The following is a 14118-nucleotide window of genomic DNA, read 5'->3' as shown; positions in this document are numbered from 1 at the left end:
AGTACCTTTTCGTTAGATGGGTGTAACATTGGAGTGTTTAGTTTGTGTACGCAAACGCAGAATGTACACAGCCAAGACATGAAACCAACACAAACCAGCAGGGGGACATCCCAAATGATGTAGCTATAAATGGTGGGGTTAAACCTCCTTCGAGGGAAAGGATTGGGTGGTGTGGGAGGGGATCAACGCAATACCCCTGTATTCCTCTCGCACAGTTTTGTGCAACTTGTGATAAAGGTGATTTGTGCAAAAAAAAAAAAGAAATCCTTTGTCGTTTAGGTTTTGAAACCCAGGGATGTCTCTCTCTAATAGAGTGGTTGAGCACAATTTTTAAGTAGAACTCTAGTGTTTCATTAGCTAAAAGAACATAGTTTCAGTAGTGATCTTTCCATTTTTGGTTGACAATGATGTATTAAAAGTTTTACGGCCTTTGTACCATGAAATCAATAGATGGGATTAGTATTGTGCCACTGCCACGTAATCAATTTCGAAAACGCTAAGGGCTTGTTTGGATAGAAGGGGATCAGAATGGAACGAAAGAAATTGAGTCTAAAATGAACTAATTTTTCCTCCAATACCTTCCATTCTACTTTAATCCACCACTACCCAAACAAGATCTAATCTGGGTGACGAAGCCAAAAAACCAGTCAAAATTCAATACATAACAACCAGGGAAATATGGCTGAAAAGAGACAAGGCAGCCAAACACCACCGCCCGCATCGCACGAAAAAGTTAACACGTCCCCACTAACACCCATTGGCAACAACTTGTGGGCAAAGCGAAAATTCAGCTTTGACGGTTTTTGGCAATGCTTCACAGCTTCAGCTACATATTGACTCAGCTGCCACTTGACGAAAAACCTCCTTTACTCTAAAACACGCGTCAGCACCCACCTGCAGTTGCACTGCATCCATGCATTGCCAGGGGTCCAAATACTGGGCAATAGCTTGGACGGCTAGCGTGCCGGTGATCCATTGCTAGTCCCCCAGCGCTGCAGCCACAGCCTTCATCTTTTTGGCTCGTGGACGGATCAATTTGCAGACCTCAGGGGCAACGATGCACGGGGAGTTCCTGCCCAGCCAGTGGTCAGTCCAGAAAAATGCTAAATTCCCGTCGCCCAGCTGAACTTGAATGGAGGCGCTCAACATGGCTTGCACTACTGGGTCAGTGCCGAAATAGAGCTCCAGGTTCTTCCACGGCCTCTGGGTCTAAGATAGATTGAAATCCCGCTGTTGGAATAATCCCAATGGCTGTTGGCAGGCAACACTTCAGGCCCAACAAAGATACGGTCTCGCTTGCCACCAACACTGCTACTTACTAATTACCAGAGCACTGCGTTTTCAAGCCCAACAAATCTAAAAAATGTTACAGGTCCAACAAACATAGAATCCACAGCATACGTGACCTAGCTTTCCTTGCAGAGGCCGAAGACAATTCATTTTTCTTAAAAAACGTGACCTACCTTTGTTCTTTTATACTTTAGTAATTTTATTTCCATATTACCTTTTATTCAAATGTGTTCGTATGATTTTATATATGCCACGGTAAGTTTATTTCTATAATGTGTAAATATTTCAAAACTTATAACACTTTATAAAAAGAAACTCGGCCCATCGGGGAAAGATCTCTCCAAAGGTATTGTATGAGAGGTAGAAGACAACCTCAACCAGGGATCAAGAAAATCTTCGAACCTCAATTTTTGTTGATGAGGGGATGTTTGTTAGCTCCTGTGCCGTAACTGCACTTCCATGAGGATTTGAGCACCGGCATGCTAAATGCTACTCGGTAACGAGTAGGCTAGATGCCCTTTCACTCATAGCGCTTTTATCAGTGTCCATAAAAACTCATTGTAACGAATACATGAATTTTTATCAAGAAATTTGAGATCAGAATTTTCTTGATATTCTTCGAAACTTATGGAATTCATTTCTTCTAGCGGTAAAGACAATTTTCGCATGGGCGAACCGCGGGTATCCTGACAAAAACGGATTGGCATGTACCATTCAGACAGATGGCATGGTTCCAAACTTTCAATTTTGGTATAATGCGTTGTTGAATTTAAATAGGGCCTATTTTTCTCTCAATGTATTTTGTATCATAAAAAAAACTTGGTGGGGAAAGACCACGAGGGTCCGCCCACCACAAGGATTCACACATACCGCCCACAAGAACTAGCGAGTGATGTTAAATACATATCCATTTAATTTGCACCAGGGGAGTTGAACCTGGACTTGCTAGAAGCTACTCAAGTACTCTAACCAGACCCTTTCGTTATATTTTGTATTATAGCTACGGTATTTTGAAACATTGAGCTTCGATCTTGAAAAGCGAGCATCACAATTCTGAATTATTTCCGGCTCAAAAGAGAGTTGATTGGCGAATTATAAATAATATTGCAAAAGTTCAATTTTTCTCCATCAATTATAAAATGCAAGAGCTTCGCATCCGAATTATTGCCCGGATTTTGCACAAGAGCTTCCAGCCATGAGCAGCTCCGTCAGGAGGTCAGAGGTTGAAGATTGAGGTTGGAGGAGAGATTGGGGGCACGATAAGGTTAGAGGAGAGATGGGCACGATATTTCATCAAGACATGTAGGTTATTTCCACCTTTAGCGGGTGAGCCCAAAACAGGCTAAAGCAATTTTACTTGTATATTTGTGTAAATGACATTGACATCCGAAAACCTAAGTGTGTCACATTTTTTTTTCTTTTGACTATGAACCTTTGAGACGAATTGAACTTCATTCCCCCATCCTCTTTCTCCCTATATTTGGCCAGCCAGCCAGCAAGTGAACGGTGGCGTCGCGCCATAGCTGCTTGCCTGCTTCTATGGAGAAAGAAATTAAGGAAACAGGAAGGGTGGGAGAAAGAAAGAAAACAGGAGTGTGCGGTTTGGCAAAGTGTTTTATCATGAAAGGAGGCCCAGAGGAAAATGAGAGGCCGGCCCAGCCCTCACCAAAACGAACTCGGCATGGATTGATTCATCAGATCGAATGGTAGGGTTCCAAACTTCCAATTTTGGTCTAATATATGTTTGGTGTCATTGCGACATCTTTTTTTTTTTAACTATGGGCTTCGACCTTGACAAGCGAGGATCACATCTACGTGTAGTACTTGAGATTGGGTATGCCGAGAGGGAAATGGTGTGAGCTGCGACACCTGGCAAGGCCACACAGACTCGCGTCGCAGTTCGCAGAGCCCGGCCAGGGGATGCCAGAAACATCCGCGGCGGTGCGGCACCGGCGCGGAGCAAACCAAGCAAGCAGCAAAGCGGCGTCTGCTTTGGCGTTGCATGCTACGGCTCGTGGGCTCCAGATATCGGCGTGGCCCCCGCGGAGATCCACCCGCTGGCGCTGACAGGGAGGTAAAGCAGAGGCAGGGCAACGGACCAGCGCGGCGCCGGGCACGGTTCACTCGTCTCCAGACCGCTCGCCGTCTCTCTCTCCCAGGTCTCCCCTCCCGTCCCAGTTTCACACTCGTGCCTCGGCGTCTCCGATCAGCTCGGCTCGGCATGTGAGATTCTGACTGGCGGACCGGACGGACGGGTGGATTGGATGCCGCCGTGCCAAAAGGCATGATGCGTACGTAGCAGCATTGACAGAGCTTGCGTCTGGTGCATATCTTCAGCACAGTACAGCCACGGAGCCACCCCAGCCGGCTGCTCCTCTAGACCTCTACTCCTGACCACTGCACTGTGCGGTGGTCTACTGGTCTTGCGCTCTTGCTCTCAAATTTCCTAGACTGCCCTCGCGACACTGCAGACTGCAGTGCAGCGCAGCCTCCCCTTGTTTTTTTCCTTTGGGATAAAGCCTCCCCTTGTTTTGAAGCCTTGAAGGAGATTCGCTTGTAGTAGTAGGTAGTACGTGCGATACGGGCGTGTGGTTGGAGGGGGTCGTTGGTCCCGTTTTAAAGAGGAGAGCCTAGTACGGGTAGTACCCCTCTGCATTTGGAGCATGCAGTTTCAAATTTTCAATGCAACTTGGGGGAGAACGGATCCCCGACGCTCGCTCGCATTCAATGGCCCTTCCCAGCCGAGCAACCGATCGAATCGACGCTCGCATTGCTGCCGCGGCTGGCTGAACGAATGTTCTTTTCCAAATTTTGAAAAAGTCAAAAATAGCTGTTTTGATCTCTAAACTTTAGTTTGTTCCTCAATTTTTGTTTCGATCAAGCTAGTCCCTCAACTTTCATTTTTTTACCAAACTCATCCCTATACTACGTGGCGCTCCATACTAGTGTGAGACTAATGCGAAAAGTCACTTTTACCCTTACTCCTCCTCAATTCCCGCCGGCACGTACCGTGCAAGTGTGGAATTTCGGCCGCCGATACATACTGTGCAACGAATGAATAACAACAGAATCTAGCTCGTACCTCAAGGGAAAAATTATTGCAGCACTTGATTATCATGATGCGGTGAGGTGATAATTTGGGCTGCATTTGATGTTTTGATGCCCGTTTATTATACACTATTATGGTAAGTGCATGCACATCCATCGTCAGATTGTAGCCCCGAGATAAATTGTTATCTATCCATGCAACAGTTTATGTTCTATGAGCAGCCACCAATTTTAGTGTTTTTTCTCTCTCAATTGGCCGACATTATTTCCAGTTCTCAACAATTTTATTAAATTACCAACAAAAAAAATTCCAATGTTGACAGAAATAGGAGAGAAGGGGAAGAGGAAGCTAAGGTTAAAAAAGAACATTTCGTATATAGCCTCATACCAGTATAGAGCACAACATCAGCACGATGACGAGTTTGAAAGTTGAGGGACTAATTGACTTATTTGAAAGTTGAGGAACGAATTTGATCCTTGAGATAAAGTTAAAGGACTAAAATGCTTATTTTGCCTTTGAAAAACAAAGGGACTGCTTGAGTTCTCCACGAGAGAGGTTATGATTATCCACCAGAATGAAAATCAAACTTATTGGCCGCAGGGGGTCTGGAACGAAATACGAAGAAATCATCTTCTTTCACGAAAAGACGAAGAAATCTTTCTAGTACCAATCCTATCTTATCCCTCACCATGCGGAGCCAGATGCCCAAATCCTAGCTAGTCTATTTAGGCATGAGCAACGTCGCTTCAGCTGCGGCGCCGGCGCGTGCGGCCCGAGTGCGCGCAGGCGATTGATCGATGGGCCGATGGCCGCGCCGCGCACGTACGATACGGGGGACGGGGAGCCTCTTGATTTGTGGTTGGCATGTCGTACGCCCACGGCGGCCTATACTCGCCGGGGGCAACAACATCAATTCATGTCTGCATCGGGCACCAACTCCGTATGCCTTTTACTCTTCTTTGTTATCAAGGATCGTTCAGCTCTTCCACACGTACTGCCCAATCTTTTCTAGGCAAAAATGAAGAAATCCTCTACAGTTTTACTGTCACGAGCGTGCATAATATGTATGCCATATTGCCAACGGTCAGCTGCGCGCCTGCCCATACGGCATCCAACGTCTCACTTCAGATCCTCGGTTGGGGCCGTGTGCTCCCTTGCGATCCATGTTCAAACTTGCAAATCTGAACTTTTAAGTTAATTTTAAAATACTAATGATAAAAAGATTAAAAATAAAAAATATTCGTCGTGCCTATGCGCGGTCGATGTTTAAACTTGCGTATGTGAACTTTCTCTACACTTTAAAAAGACGGTTGAAACAAGAATCACATTTTTTAGAAAAGAAATTGTTCCAACCTCTATGATCGTACATAGAGTCATTCTTAACTAATGCCCTGTTTGACGGGGCTTTTTCCAGCTTTAGTTTCACCTATTTTACGCAAATTGAGGTACTACAGGATGAAGCTATTTTGGGGGCAGCCCTGTCAAACAACCCCTAAGTTGTGCCAGATGTTCTTTGAAAAGAAATATTTGGAGGCATTTGGTTTATGGTATTTGCCACACTGACATGTGGATAATTGACAATATTATATAGGGTAAGAATTTGTTCTTTAAGCTGTTTAGAGCTTACCCCATGTGTCCTTCCACAATCTAGTTTATGAACCATCTTTTGTCTTGAAGGTCCCACGTTCTAAAAAGTTTTCTCTGACTTTTAATAGATCCTTCCAGAAATGTGAATCCTCAGGTTTAGTCTTAACCTGAGAGAGACATTTTAAGTTTAGATATTTGTTTCTGAGTAAAGTTTATCAGGTAGCATCTTTATTTAGTAGTTTAAATAAGCACCTGCTTAGAAGACATTTGTTTTGAATCCATATATCTATTACCCCCCCATCCCTTAAAACAGGAATCATATATGCCAAGCGAATTAAATTTATCAATTTAAGGTTGCTTGCTTGTTTTCTTAAGGTCATAACTTGGCCTCTTTTGCATATTGTGATGGCACTCTTTGGCTGCGCTTTGGGAGTTCACGTGCTAGGAGCCGTTGTTTTATATTGTATAACTTTCTCCTATTCCTACTTAATAGAAAGACAAACCTCCTACCACTTCCATTCAAAAATCTTGAGAAAACATAAGGTTTGAAATGTTATACTACACAGTCAATGACAAAAAATATTACTTTAGACAAATCTAATAGATTTATATTTATAATTGGAAAAATATCTATTTTATGCATTGTCGTAGTAATGTTTCATTCTACTACAAGTCTGCAAAAACTATCAAACTATGAACTGACACAAAAGAGACCTAGAATAAAACTCTAAAATGATTACACTTTTAAAACAATATATCATGACTTTAAAAAGCTACAAGGTTGATTGCATCTACTAGCTTTCTAAAACTGGATAATTTTATAAACAATAGTTTTTTTGGTGATACTCCATAAATGCTTAGCATCTAAAAAGTCCCCTAGGAAGTTTAATTCCCACAGTCAAGATAATAATCCTCGTATTCGCATGAGACTAAATAAGAATAACACATAACTTGGCGACCGTCATGCAATAACATTTTTCCACACATAAATAAACAGTACCCTACAAAACCAATTCAATATTACAAATAAATAGTAATCAATTTCAATACATATGAGGGGACAATGGACCCTTATCACCATATTGTCTCATATAACATCAAGGACCCTTTTCACCCACGTTCCAAGTAGCTAGATTGCAGTTGAAGAGATTAGTATGAATAGGAGATTTTATTGATGCCAATTTTTGGATTCACCCAAACAAAAAAGGTTGATGTTAGTCTCATCTGTTGTATCCGCCCATAATAACAATAAAACCATCTATAAGAGCCTTTTTGGAATAAAACATTGCAAAACAAAGCAAGGAGGGAAACACAGGAACGAGGAAGAGGGAAAATTGGAAAACCACAAAATTCCAAAACGTACGAATTAGAAAGTTGAGGTGTTTGGATTGTAGGAAACAATTTGCATCATCATCTATTCCTAACAAATAAAACTCATTTATCTTTAGGAGAAAAATTTATTTTTCAATGTATTTTGTCATTTATAGGCAAAATACTCGCCTTGAAATATAACCAATAGAGCCCACAATATAGTTATTTCGACTCCAACCAACTGCACATCGTTTTCTTCTACCTTCGTCTCTTCCCAGGAGCCATTCCTCCTCCTTTCTCTCCTGTGCGAAAAAAATCCAGCCAAATCTCGGCCTCTACCCGTAAGCTCTACAACCAGCAGCTAAAATCGGCCACCCTCCACGCTCTCTGCCGCATCCATTCACTTGATAGCAGCACATTTGATCAAATCAAAAGCTACAAGATTGAGTAGATCTACGCCAAGGTGATTCCTCAACCAAATTTTTCTACGGGCTCAAACCATGGTGTAATGGAGGGGACAGGAACAAAGCGAGCAACAACAAAAGCAAGAGCTAGCGAACTTGTGTTCCCTTGTGTTGGATTGGATTGGATGTTTTATTTCCTGTGTTTTGCACATCGACAGTTTCCTTTCCTCCGGAATGGAACTCAGCTTTCCTTTGTTCCAAACGCAAAAACACGATTCCTTTCCTCTGGAATGCATTCCTCCAAAATTCTTGTGAAAATTCTTCGATCCATACATGGCCTAAATATTGGTTATGAAATTTAAATTTTGAAGTCAAGAACAACAGTTGGCCAACCAAGCAAACCAGCCCTATAGTTACGCAAAAAATATAGTATTAGTGTATTTGGAGAGGATATCATTAAAATGATTCGTCATACGGGTACAAAATTACTATTGATGTGTTAATATTTCTCCTAAAATTGTATAAAAAATATTTTGCGACTTAAATACTTGGTTAAGTTTTGCAATCCATCGTGCAGTGCTATAGCATGAATCTGTGAATTTTTAATAACATACGCTAGACATAAAGGTTGTAAATTCTCGTTTCAAGATGTCGATTTCATATCACACGACTTTTAAATGTATAAATCATTTGTCCTGGTTCTCGACTTCTAATGTATGAATCCAGAACACAAACATGTCTCAATTCAATGAAATGTATAAAATCTGAACAAGAGCTCCAAGCCTAACAAACAGACCAAAAAAAAAAGTTCAAAATTAAAAACCCGAACCAGAAGGAAGGATCAAACGGGAGCTCACCCCACCCGTTCGTCTCGAGTCCCAACGGATCCTTCCGCACATCTCCCCCACCCTCCCTTGGTCAAACCGCCCCTCCTCCTCGCTCCTCACCTCAGCTCCTCGCCTCTCTCTCTCTCCCACCCTCTCCTCTGTTTCTGTTCTCCTCCCTTTATTTTCCCCTTCTCTCTCCAGCATAAAACAATTCTGTGGACGATGAGAGAGAAAGAGGGAGAGGGGAGCCGAGTAGTAATGGCAGGGGGAACCTTCTTTTCCTGACTCCCTGCGGCCGCAGCTCATCATTTGTCCCTGATCCTTGTGCTTCGTTCCTGTTGCGCTTTTCTTGGGCCATCGGTGGACTGAGCCGTCGCGAGGGAGAAGAAGGCCACACCACAGGCGGGGAGAGGTGCCTCGACATTGCCTTCCCCACGATCTTCTTCCTTCATCAATCACAGGTTCGTGTTCCATCCCCCTGTCCCCTCGATGGCCCCGTCAGTGGACTCTTCGTTTATCACCCTGCCATTTGCGAGGAAATGCAGGCCTGTTGTCGCGAGGGGATTCGGGTGGGAGCCCCTCGCGCGTTCTCTCTGTTGTGCGATCTGAATTTCTCTGTTCTTGCGAGGAAGATCTTGCCATTCTGACCTGATTTGGGGAATCATTTTTTTTGTTTTCGAAATTCGGTCATTTTCGTGCTGACTGTTCAGTTTCCGAATTTCGCGCCGTTGCGTTATTTTGGTTTCTTTTTTTTCTTTCTTTCTCGGCAATGTGTGCTGTTCCTGAATCCTGGTGCGGGCCTGTCTGATTTTTGAACGCGAAGGCCCCGTCTTCCCCGTCGCTCCATTTCGTCATGAAGGCGGAAGCTCTGCGCCGATCGACCAGCCGGGGATGAGATTGAATGCGGGCTTTTCCCTCTCTGATCTCTGGTTTGCATCCTCTTCCTCCAGTTCCGTGTTTCACGCGGAATCACTGGCGCATCCGTCTCCCCGCGGATTTCGACATGAAGTGCTCTGCTGAAACTGAGCTGGGCCATTCGATTTTGACAACAAAAAATTCGCCTTTCTTCGTTCTACGCCGTTTTGAGTCATCAGCACGTTCTTGAATGTTTCTCCATTTCTCCTTCCTCGCCTCTGGTGTTCTTGTGATCCATTCCCCCTGAATATTTTTTTCTACCTGGAATTTCATAGTTTGTAGAACTTGCAGCAGCAGCAGTAATTTCGAAGAGCTATTAGGGAAAGTTGTTCCCTGTTGTTATGTGCTTTGTTGAGCTCCGAGCCACAGGGGAGTCCCCAGGCTAGCACGCAACCATTGGGGTCCATGGCCATCTCTTTTTCCTGCTCCCGAAGTGAACGGGATGGAACATCCACGTTCCCTTTTTTTTCGTATTTAATTTCTTTTTGGTTTTTCTATTCGCTCATGGAGAACTGTGCCGGTCGCATCGACTGATCGACCTAACCTTTCGTGTTCCTAAGTTGTCGTTTACTGTTACTGGCCGTCTGGCCTGACGCGGTTTCAGTTTTGGAATCAGCTTCAGAGGGCGATGATTCGGTCTCTCTAGAGAATACGTAATAGTCCTTCCAGTTGGAGAAGATTGCCATCTTTGAGAAATTTTTGGGTCACTGAAATTGAGTTTTCCTCTTCAATTAACCTGGTTGCAGGCAGTCCGGTTTCATCTGTTTTGCTCCCTTCAGCCCCATTCTTGATGCCCGTGGATTATGGTGCTTGCTCCCAAGATTTGTGTGAGACTAACAATTTCCACCCATTTGTTTCCCTTGTTGTCTTGTTTCAATTGGATAGTGTCTCTCCGTATCTATTGCTTTGTAAATTTGAAGCTAATGTTTAGCCAAAACATTGACTACTAGTACTGAAATGTAACTGCTCTTCACCCATCAGGTTGAGCAAACTAAGCTGAGATGGAAGGCCATGTAGCAATGGAGGAGTGGAAGGATCCTAATCCACCAGAATCCTTGATGCGGGGCTTCCAGACCGGAACATTTCCACCAGACGCAGAGGTTGCCAAGGCCGGATTTGAGAAGGAAGGCCGGTCGCTGCCAATGACCCCGCAGTTTGGCCAGAAGTCCAGTCCGGGCAGCAGCCTCGCCGAGAGAATGCAGGCAAGAGCTGGATTCAGGGTGCCAAAGCTCAGCATGCCGTTCAGCACTGCAGTTGGAGCTGATAATTCAGTGCCAGGAGCTCCATCGCCCTACCTCACGATCCCTCCTGGTTTGAGCCCGGCAACACTGCTGGACTCACCAGTCTTCATTTCCAATGGCATGGTATGTGTTCTCTAGGTTACGATTTTGGTGCGAAGGCGTACTGGAATTATTTTACCTTTCATCTATGGGATGCTAAATTGGCAGTTCAAGAATGCTTGCTTTACTGAACTTTTGACCTATTCAGAAGTCTGTGAAAGCTTAACTTTGGTTCCACGATCAGTTTTGCTTTGTTTTCCAGCATCCATAGTCTCTTCTTTCCAAACAAGCTGCCATTGTTTTCTCAAAAGCAGAAAATAGTATAGTATCATTCATATCTTTCAAAGTTTTCTTCAAAGCAGAATTGATATGATCAATCTCCAATCTTTCCACAGTAATCTAGTAAAGCACACCCCACATTTCAAAGCCAAACGTCCCCCTATGTCCCTATTTGGAAGTCTTATAGTAATGGATGTTAATGTTGTGGAAGCTGGGATAGGAATCTTATGTGTTTGTTCAGTTCTTATTATATACACTTTTGAACCATGTCCTCAAATGAACTAAATGTGCATGACGTGTTCACTGTTCATAGATATGAACAAGAACAACTATGATCAACTGAAAAAAGGCACTTTGATCCAGAAGCTATTAGTTATTTACACATTTTTTTCATGTATTGTTTCAGGGCCAAACCTCGCCAACCACAGGGAAATTATTCAGGCTTGGTGGAACAAATGACAATGATCCTATTAGATTTGGAGGCTCTCCACTTGGAGCTGGCCCTGACTCATTTTCTTTCAAGCCTTTAGATCTGAAATCCTCACTCTACACTGCTGAAGGAAAGAAGGTTAGTTGCCCTTTGACTAGGCTATAGGTTATTCCTGTTGACATTCATTTCCATGCTAATGATAGAAGTATCTCTATACTTAAAAAGTATTTCTATAACCACGCAGTTGCAGTGATTTCTGTTTCCAAAATTTTACACCAAGTCTTGATGAACACTTAGTTAAATCAGAAGGATTTTGCTCTGTAAGTTTTTTTTATCGGTTGCATACCTGTAACAGATTGGCACACAGTGTTGTTTTTTTTAAAAAATGATTGGGCCACTGTTGCCTATTCTTTGAGCTTTAGTGACACCAGTTGTAGCGAAGTGGCTGGTAGCTTTGACACTACCATTTTGCCCCTCTTATTTTTCATCCTAAATGGAGAAAGGACAAGTTGGACCAACCAGACTCGGCTAGAACTAGATAATTTACAAGTTTAATAAAATAATACTCGCTATCAACTATATGGTTAATTCGCAGTGGCTATCCAGTAGATGTTTTTGCTCCCACTGTTAACTGGTGTTCTTCTTTCTTCTTCCTTTGGTTCAGTCAGGATATGAAAAAATGTTTTCAAAAGTGCCAATGAACCATTTTATTTTCCTTGTTCCTGATCCAATACCTGTTTGCTCTCCTTGCATTTCAAGCTAATTCAAATTTGCTTCAGGAATCTTTATGCAACAATCAGCCTCCACTACCAAGCACTCATGTTTCTGTCAAGACTGAAACTAAGATTCAGCCTGTACAAGAGGCCAATTTGCTGGGCAAACTGAATCAGCAGAATCAAAGCGGGCAGACCAATTTGAAGAGTGGTTCTCATGACTCCAAGCTCAGCCGTCTTGCACCTGTCACTGGTGCAGGCAATGAACACGTATCATCCCCGCACGGCCAGCCCATGGAGGAAGGCGACGCTAGGGGAGGAGACTACACAGCAATTGCCACATCTACACCGGCAGAGGATGGATACAGCTGGAGGAAGTACGGGCAGAAGCAGGTGAAGCACAGCGAGTACCCGCGGAGCTACTTCAAGTGCACGCACCTGAACTGCCAGGTCAAGAAGAAGGTGGAGCGATCGCACGAGGGGCATATCACAGAGATCATCTACAAGGGCACGCACAACCACCCGAAGCCCACTCAGAGTCGCCGCCCAGGAGTCCCACCCTTGCACCCGTTTGGCGACGGTGCGCAAGCGGAGGCGCCCGACAACCAAGGGTCACATTCAAACGTGGCAGAAGCGAGGCTTAACAATGCGGGTATTGAGGACCTGCATGGAGACGGCACGGATGCGACGTCACCCCCCTCTGTTCCCGGTGAGCTCTGTGACTCGTCAGCATCAATGCAGATCCATGACGCCGGTGGTTTGGATGTGACCTCTGCCGTGTCCGATGAGGTGGACGGGGGCGACAGGGTGACTCATGGCAGTCTGTCCCAGGGTGGTGCCGATGCTGAGGGCGACGAACTGGAATCCAAACGAAGGTCAGTACATTGTATCGTGTATTGTAGATTTCTTACTGTTCTTTCTCGATCTGGACCTGACCATCTGATTATTTCAGGAAGCTGGAGTCTTACACCATCGATATGAGCACCGCCTCAAGAGCTGTTCGCGAGCCCCGCGTGGTGATCCAGACGACAAGCGAGGTGGACATCCTCGATGATGGCTACCGCTGGCGCAAGTACGGGCAGAAGGTCGTGAAGGGCAATCCAAATCCAAGGTCTGTCTGAAATATCCCAACTGTTATTTTTTTCAGAGCCCCAAGAATTGGCCTTGCTCTGTGCTTGCTAATTGCTCTTGGCCTTGCTCTGTGTTTGCCAATTGCCCGTCTCACCTTGCGCGGTCGGGTTCAGGAGCTACTACAAGTGCACGCACCCGGGCTGCTCGGTGCGGAAGCACGTGGAGCGCGCGTCGCACGACCTCAAGTCCGTGATCACCACGTACGAGGGCAAGCACAACCACGAGGTCCCGGCTGCCAGGAACAGCGGCCACCCGAGCACTGCAACGGCGACGGGCGCGGCCGCCGCGCGCAGGCCGGAACACCCATCTGCGCATGACGGCCTGATGAGGCACCTGGGCAGCTGCGGTGCGCCGTTCGCCCTGCCACTGCCGTCTCGGGATCCGCTGGCGCCGATGGTCAACTACCCGGCGTACGCCTCCGCCGCCCTCGGTGGCAGCGGCGGCTCTGGGTTGCTGCCGAGCCTGCTCATGCCCGGAGGAGGACCCCTCGGGCAGGTCGAGGGGCTGAAGCTGCCCATGCTGGCGCAGTCTTCGCTGCAGCAGCAGCACCCGCTGCTGAGGCACCGGCAGGCGATGCAGGCCGCCGGGCTCGTGGCGCCCAAGGCGGCGGACGTGAAAGTCGAGGGCGCCGGTGCCGCGGCGCCGTCGGTGTACCAGCTGATGCGCAACGGGCTGCCGCTGGGCCACCAGATGTAGATAATAAAAGAGAAGAGGATTAGAGAGCTCTGAGCGTGATTCTCAAGTTAGTTGCTTACCAGTCGTGTTAGGATTAGTTCGTGATAAGTACTACAGCGTGGAAACAAGCACCATCCCTTCTTGCTTCCGGTTTTTTCACCCTTTTGTTAGTTCCAGCAATCTTTTACTGCTTCTATTCATTTTAGCTTCAGTTAAGTTTTCGTTCA

General features: G+C 45.3%; 1 protein-coding gene across 3 annotated transcripts; it reads left to right on the top strand.

Moving 5' to 3' along the window:
• Nucleotides 1-8507: 8507 nt before the first annotated feature.
• Nucleotides 8508-14118, top strand: LOC117865801 (probable WRKY transcription factor 2). Of its 3 annotated transcripts, none has more exons than XM_034750037.2 (7): nucleotides 8508-8929; nucleotides 10130-10210; nucleotides 10365-10747; nucleotides 11349-11510; nucleotides 12152-12960; nucleotides 13038-13196; nucleotides 13330-14118. In XM_034750037.2, the coding sequence occupies exons 3-7, from the start codon at nucleotides 10385-10387 to the stop codon at nucleotides 13910-13912; spliced, it is 2076 nt and encodes a 691-aa protein (XP_034605928.1). In that variant the 5' UTR covers nucleotides 8508-8929; nucleotides 10130-10210; nucleotides 10365-10384; the 3' UTR covers nucleotides 13913-14118. The 3 variants fall into 3 exon arrangements, with proteins under 3 accessions (XP_034605928.1, XP_034605929.1, XP_034605930.1); XM_034750039.2 differs by lacking the exon at nucleotides 8508-8929 and adding an exon at nucleotides 8951-10036 and having other exon boundaries at nucleotides 10130-10208; XM_034750038.2 differs by lacking the exon at nucleotides 10130-10210.

The sequence above is a fragment of the Setaria viridis genome, chromosome 7 (assembly GCF_005286985.2).
Source record: "Setaria viridis chromosome 7, Setaria_viridis_v4.0, whole genome shotgun sequence".
NCBI lineage: Eukaryota > Viridiplantae > Streptophyta > Magnoliopsida > Poales > Poaceae > Setaria > Setaria viridis.
This window is presented reverse-complemented; position numbering and strand designations above follow the sequence as displayed.

What these genes read in the sequence shown, in the direction of transcription:
- LOC117865801 (XM_034750038.2), top strand. Translation starts at nt 10,385, where the DNA reads ATGGAAGGCCATGTAGCAATGGAGGAGTGGAAGGATCCTAATCCACCA. An exon ending in TCTTCATTTCCAATGGCATG is followed by an intron (nt 10,748 to 11,348) that starts GTATGTGTTCTC and finishes GTATTGTTTCAG; the next exon opens with GGCCAAACCTCGCCAACCAC. An exon ending in AAGGGCAATCCAAATCCAAG is followed by an intron (nt 13,197 to 13,329) that starts GTCTGTCTGAAA and finishes GGTCGGGTTCAG; the next exon opens with GAGCTACTACAAGTGCACGC.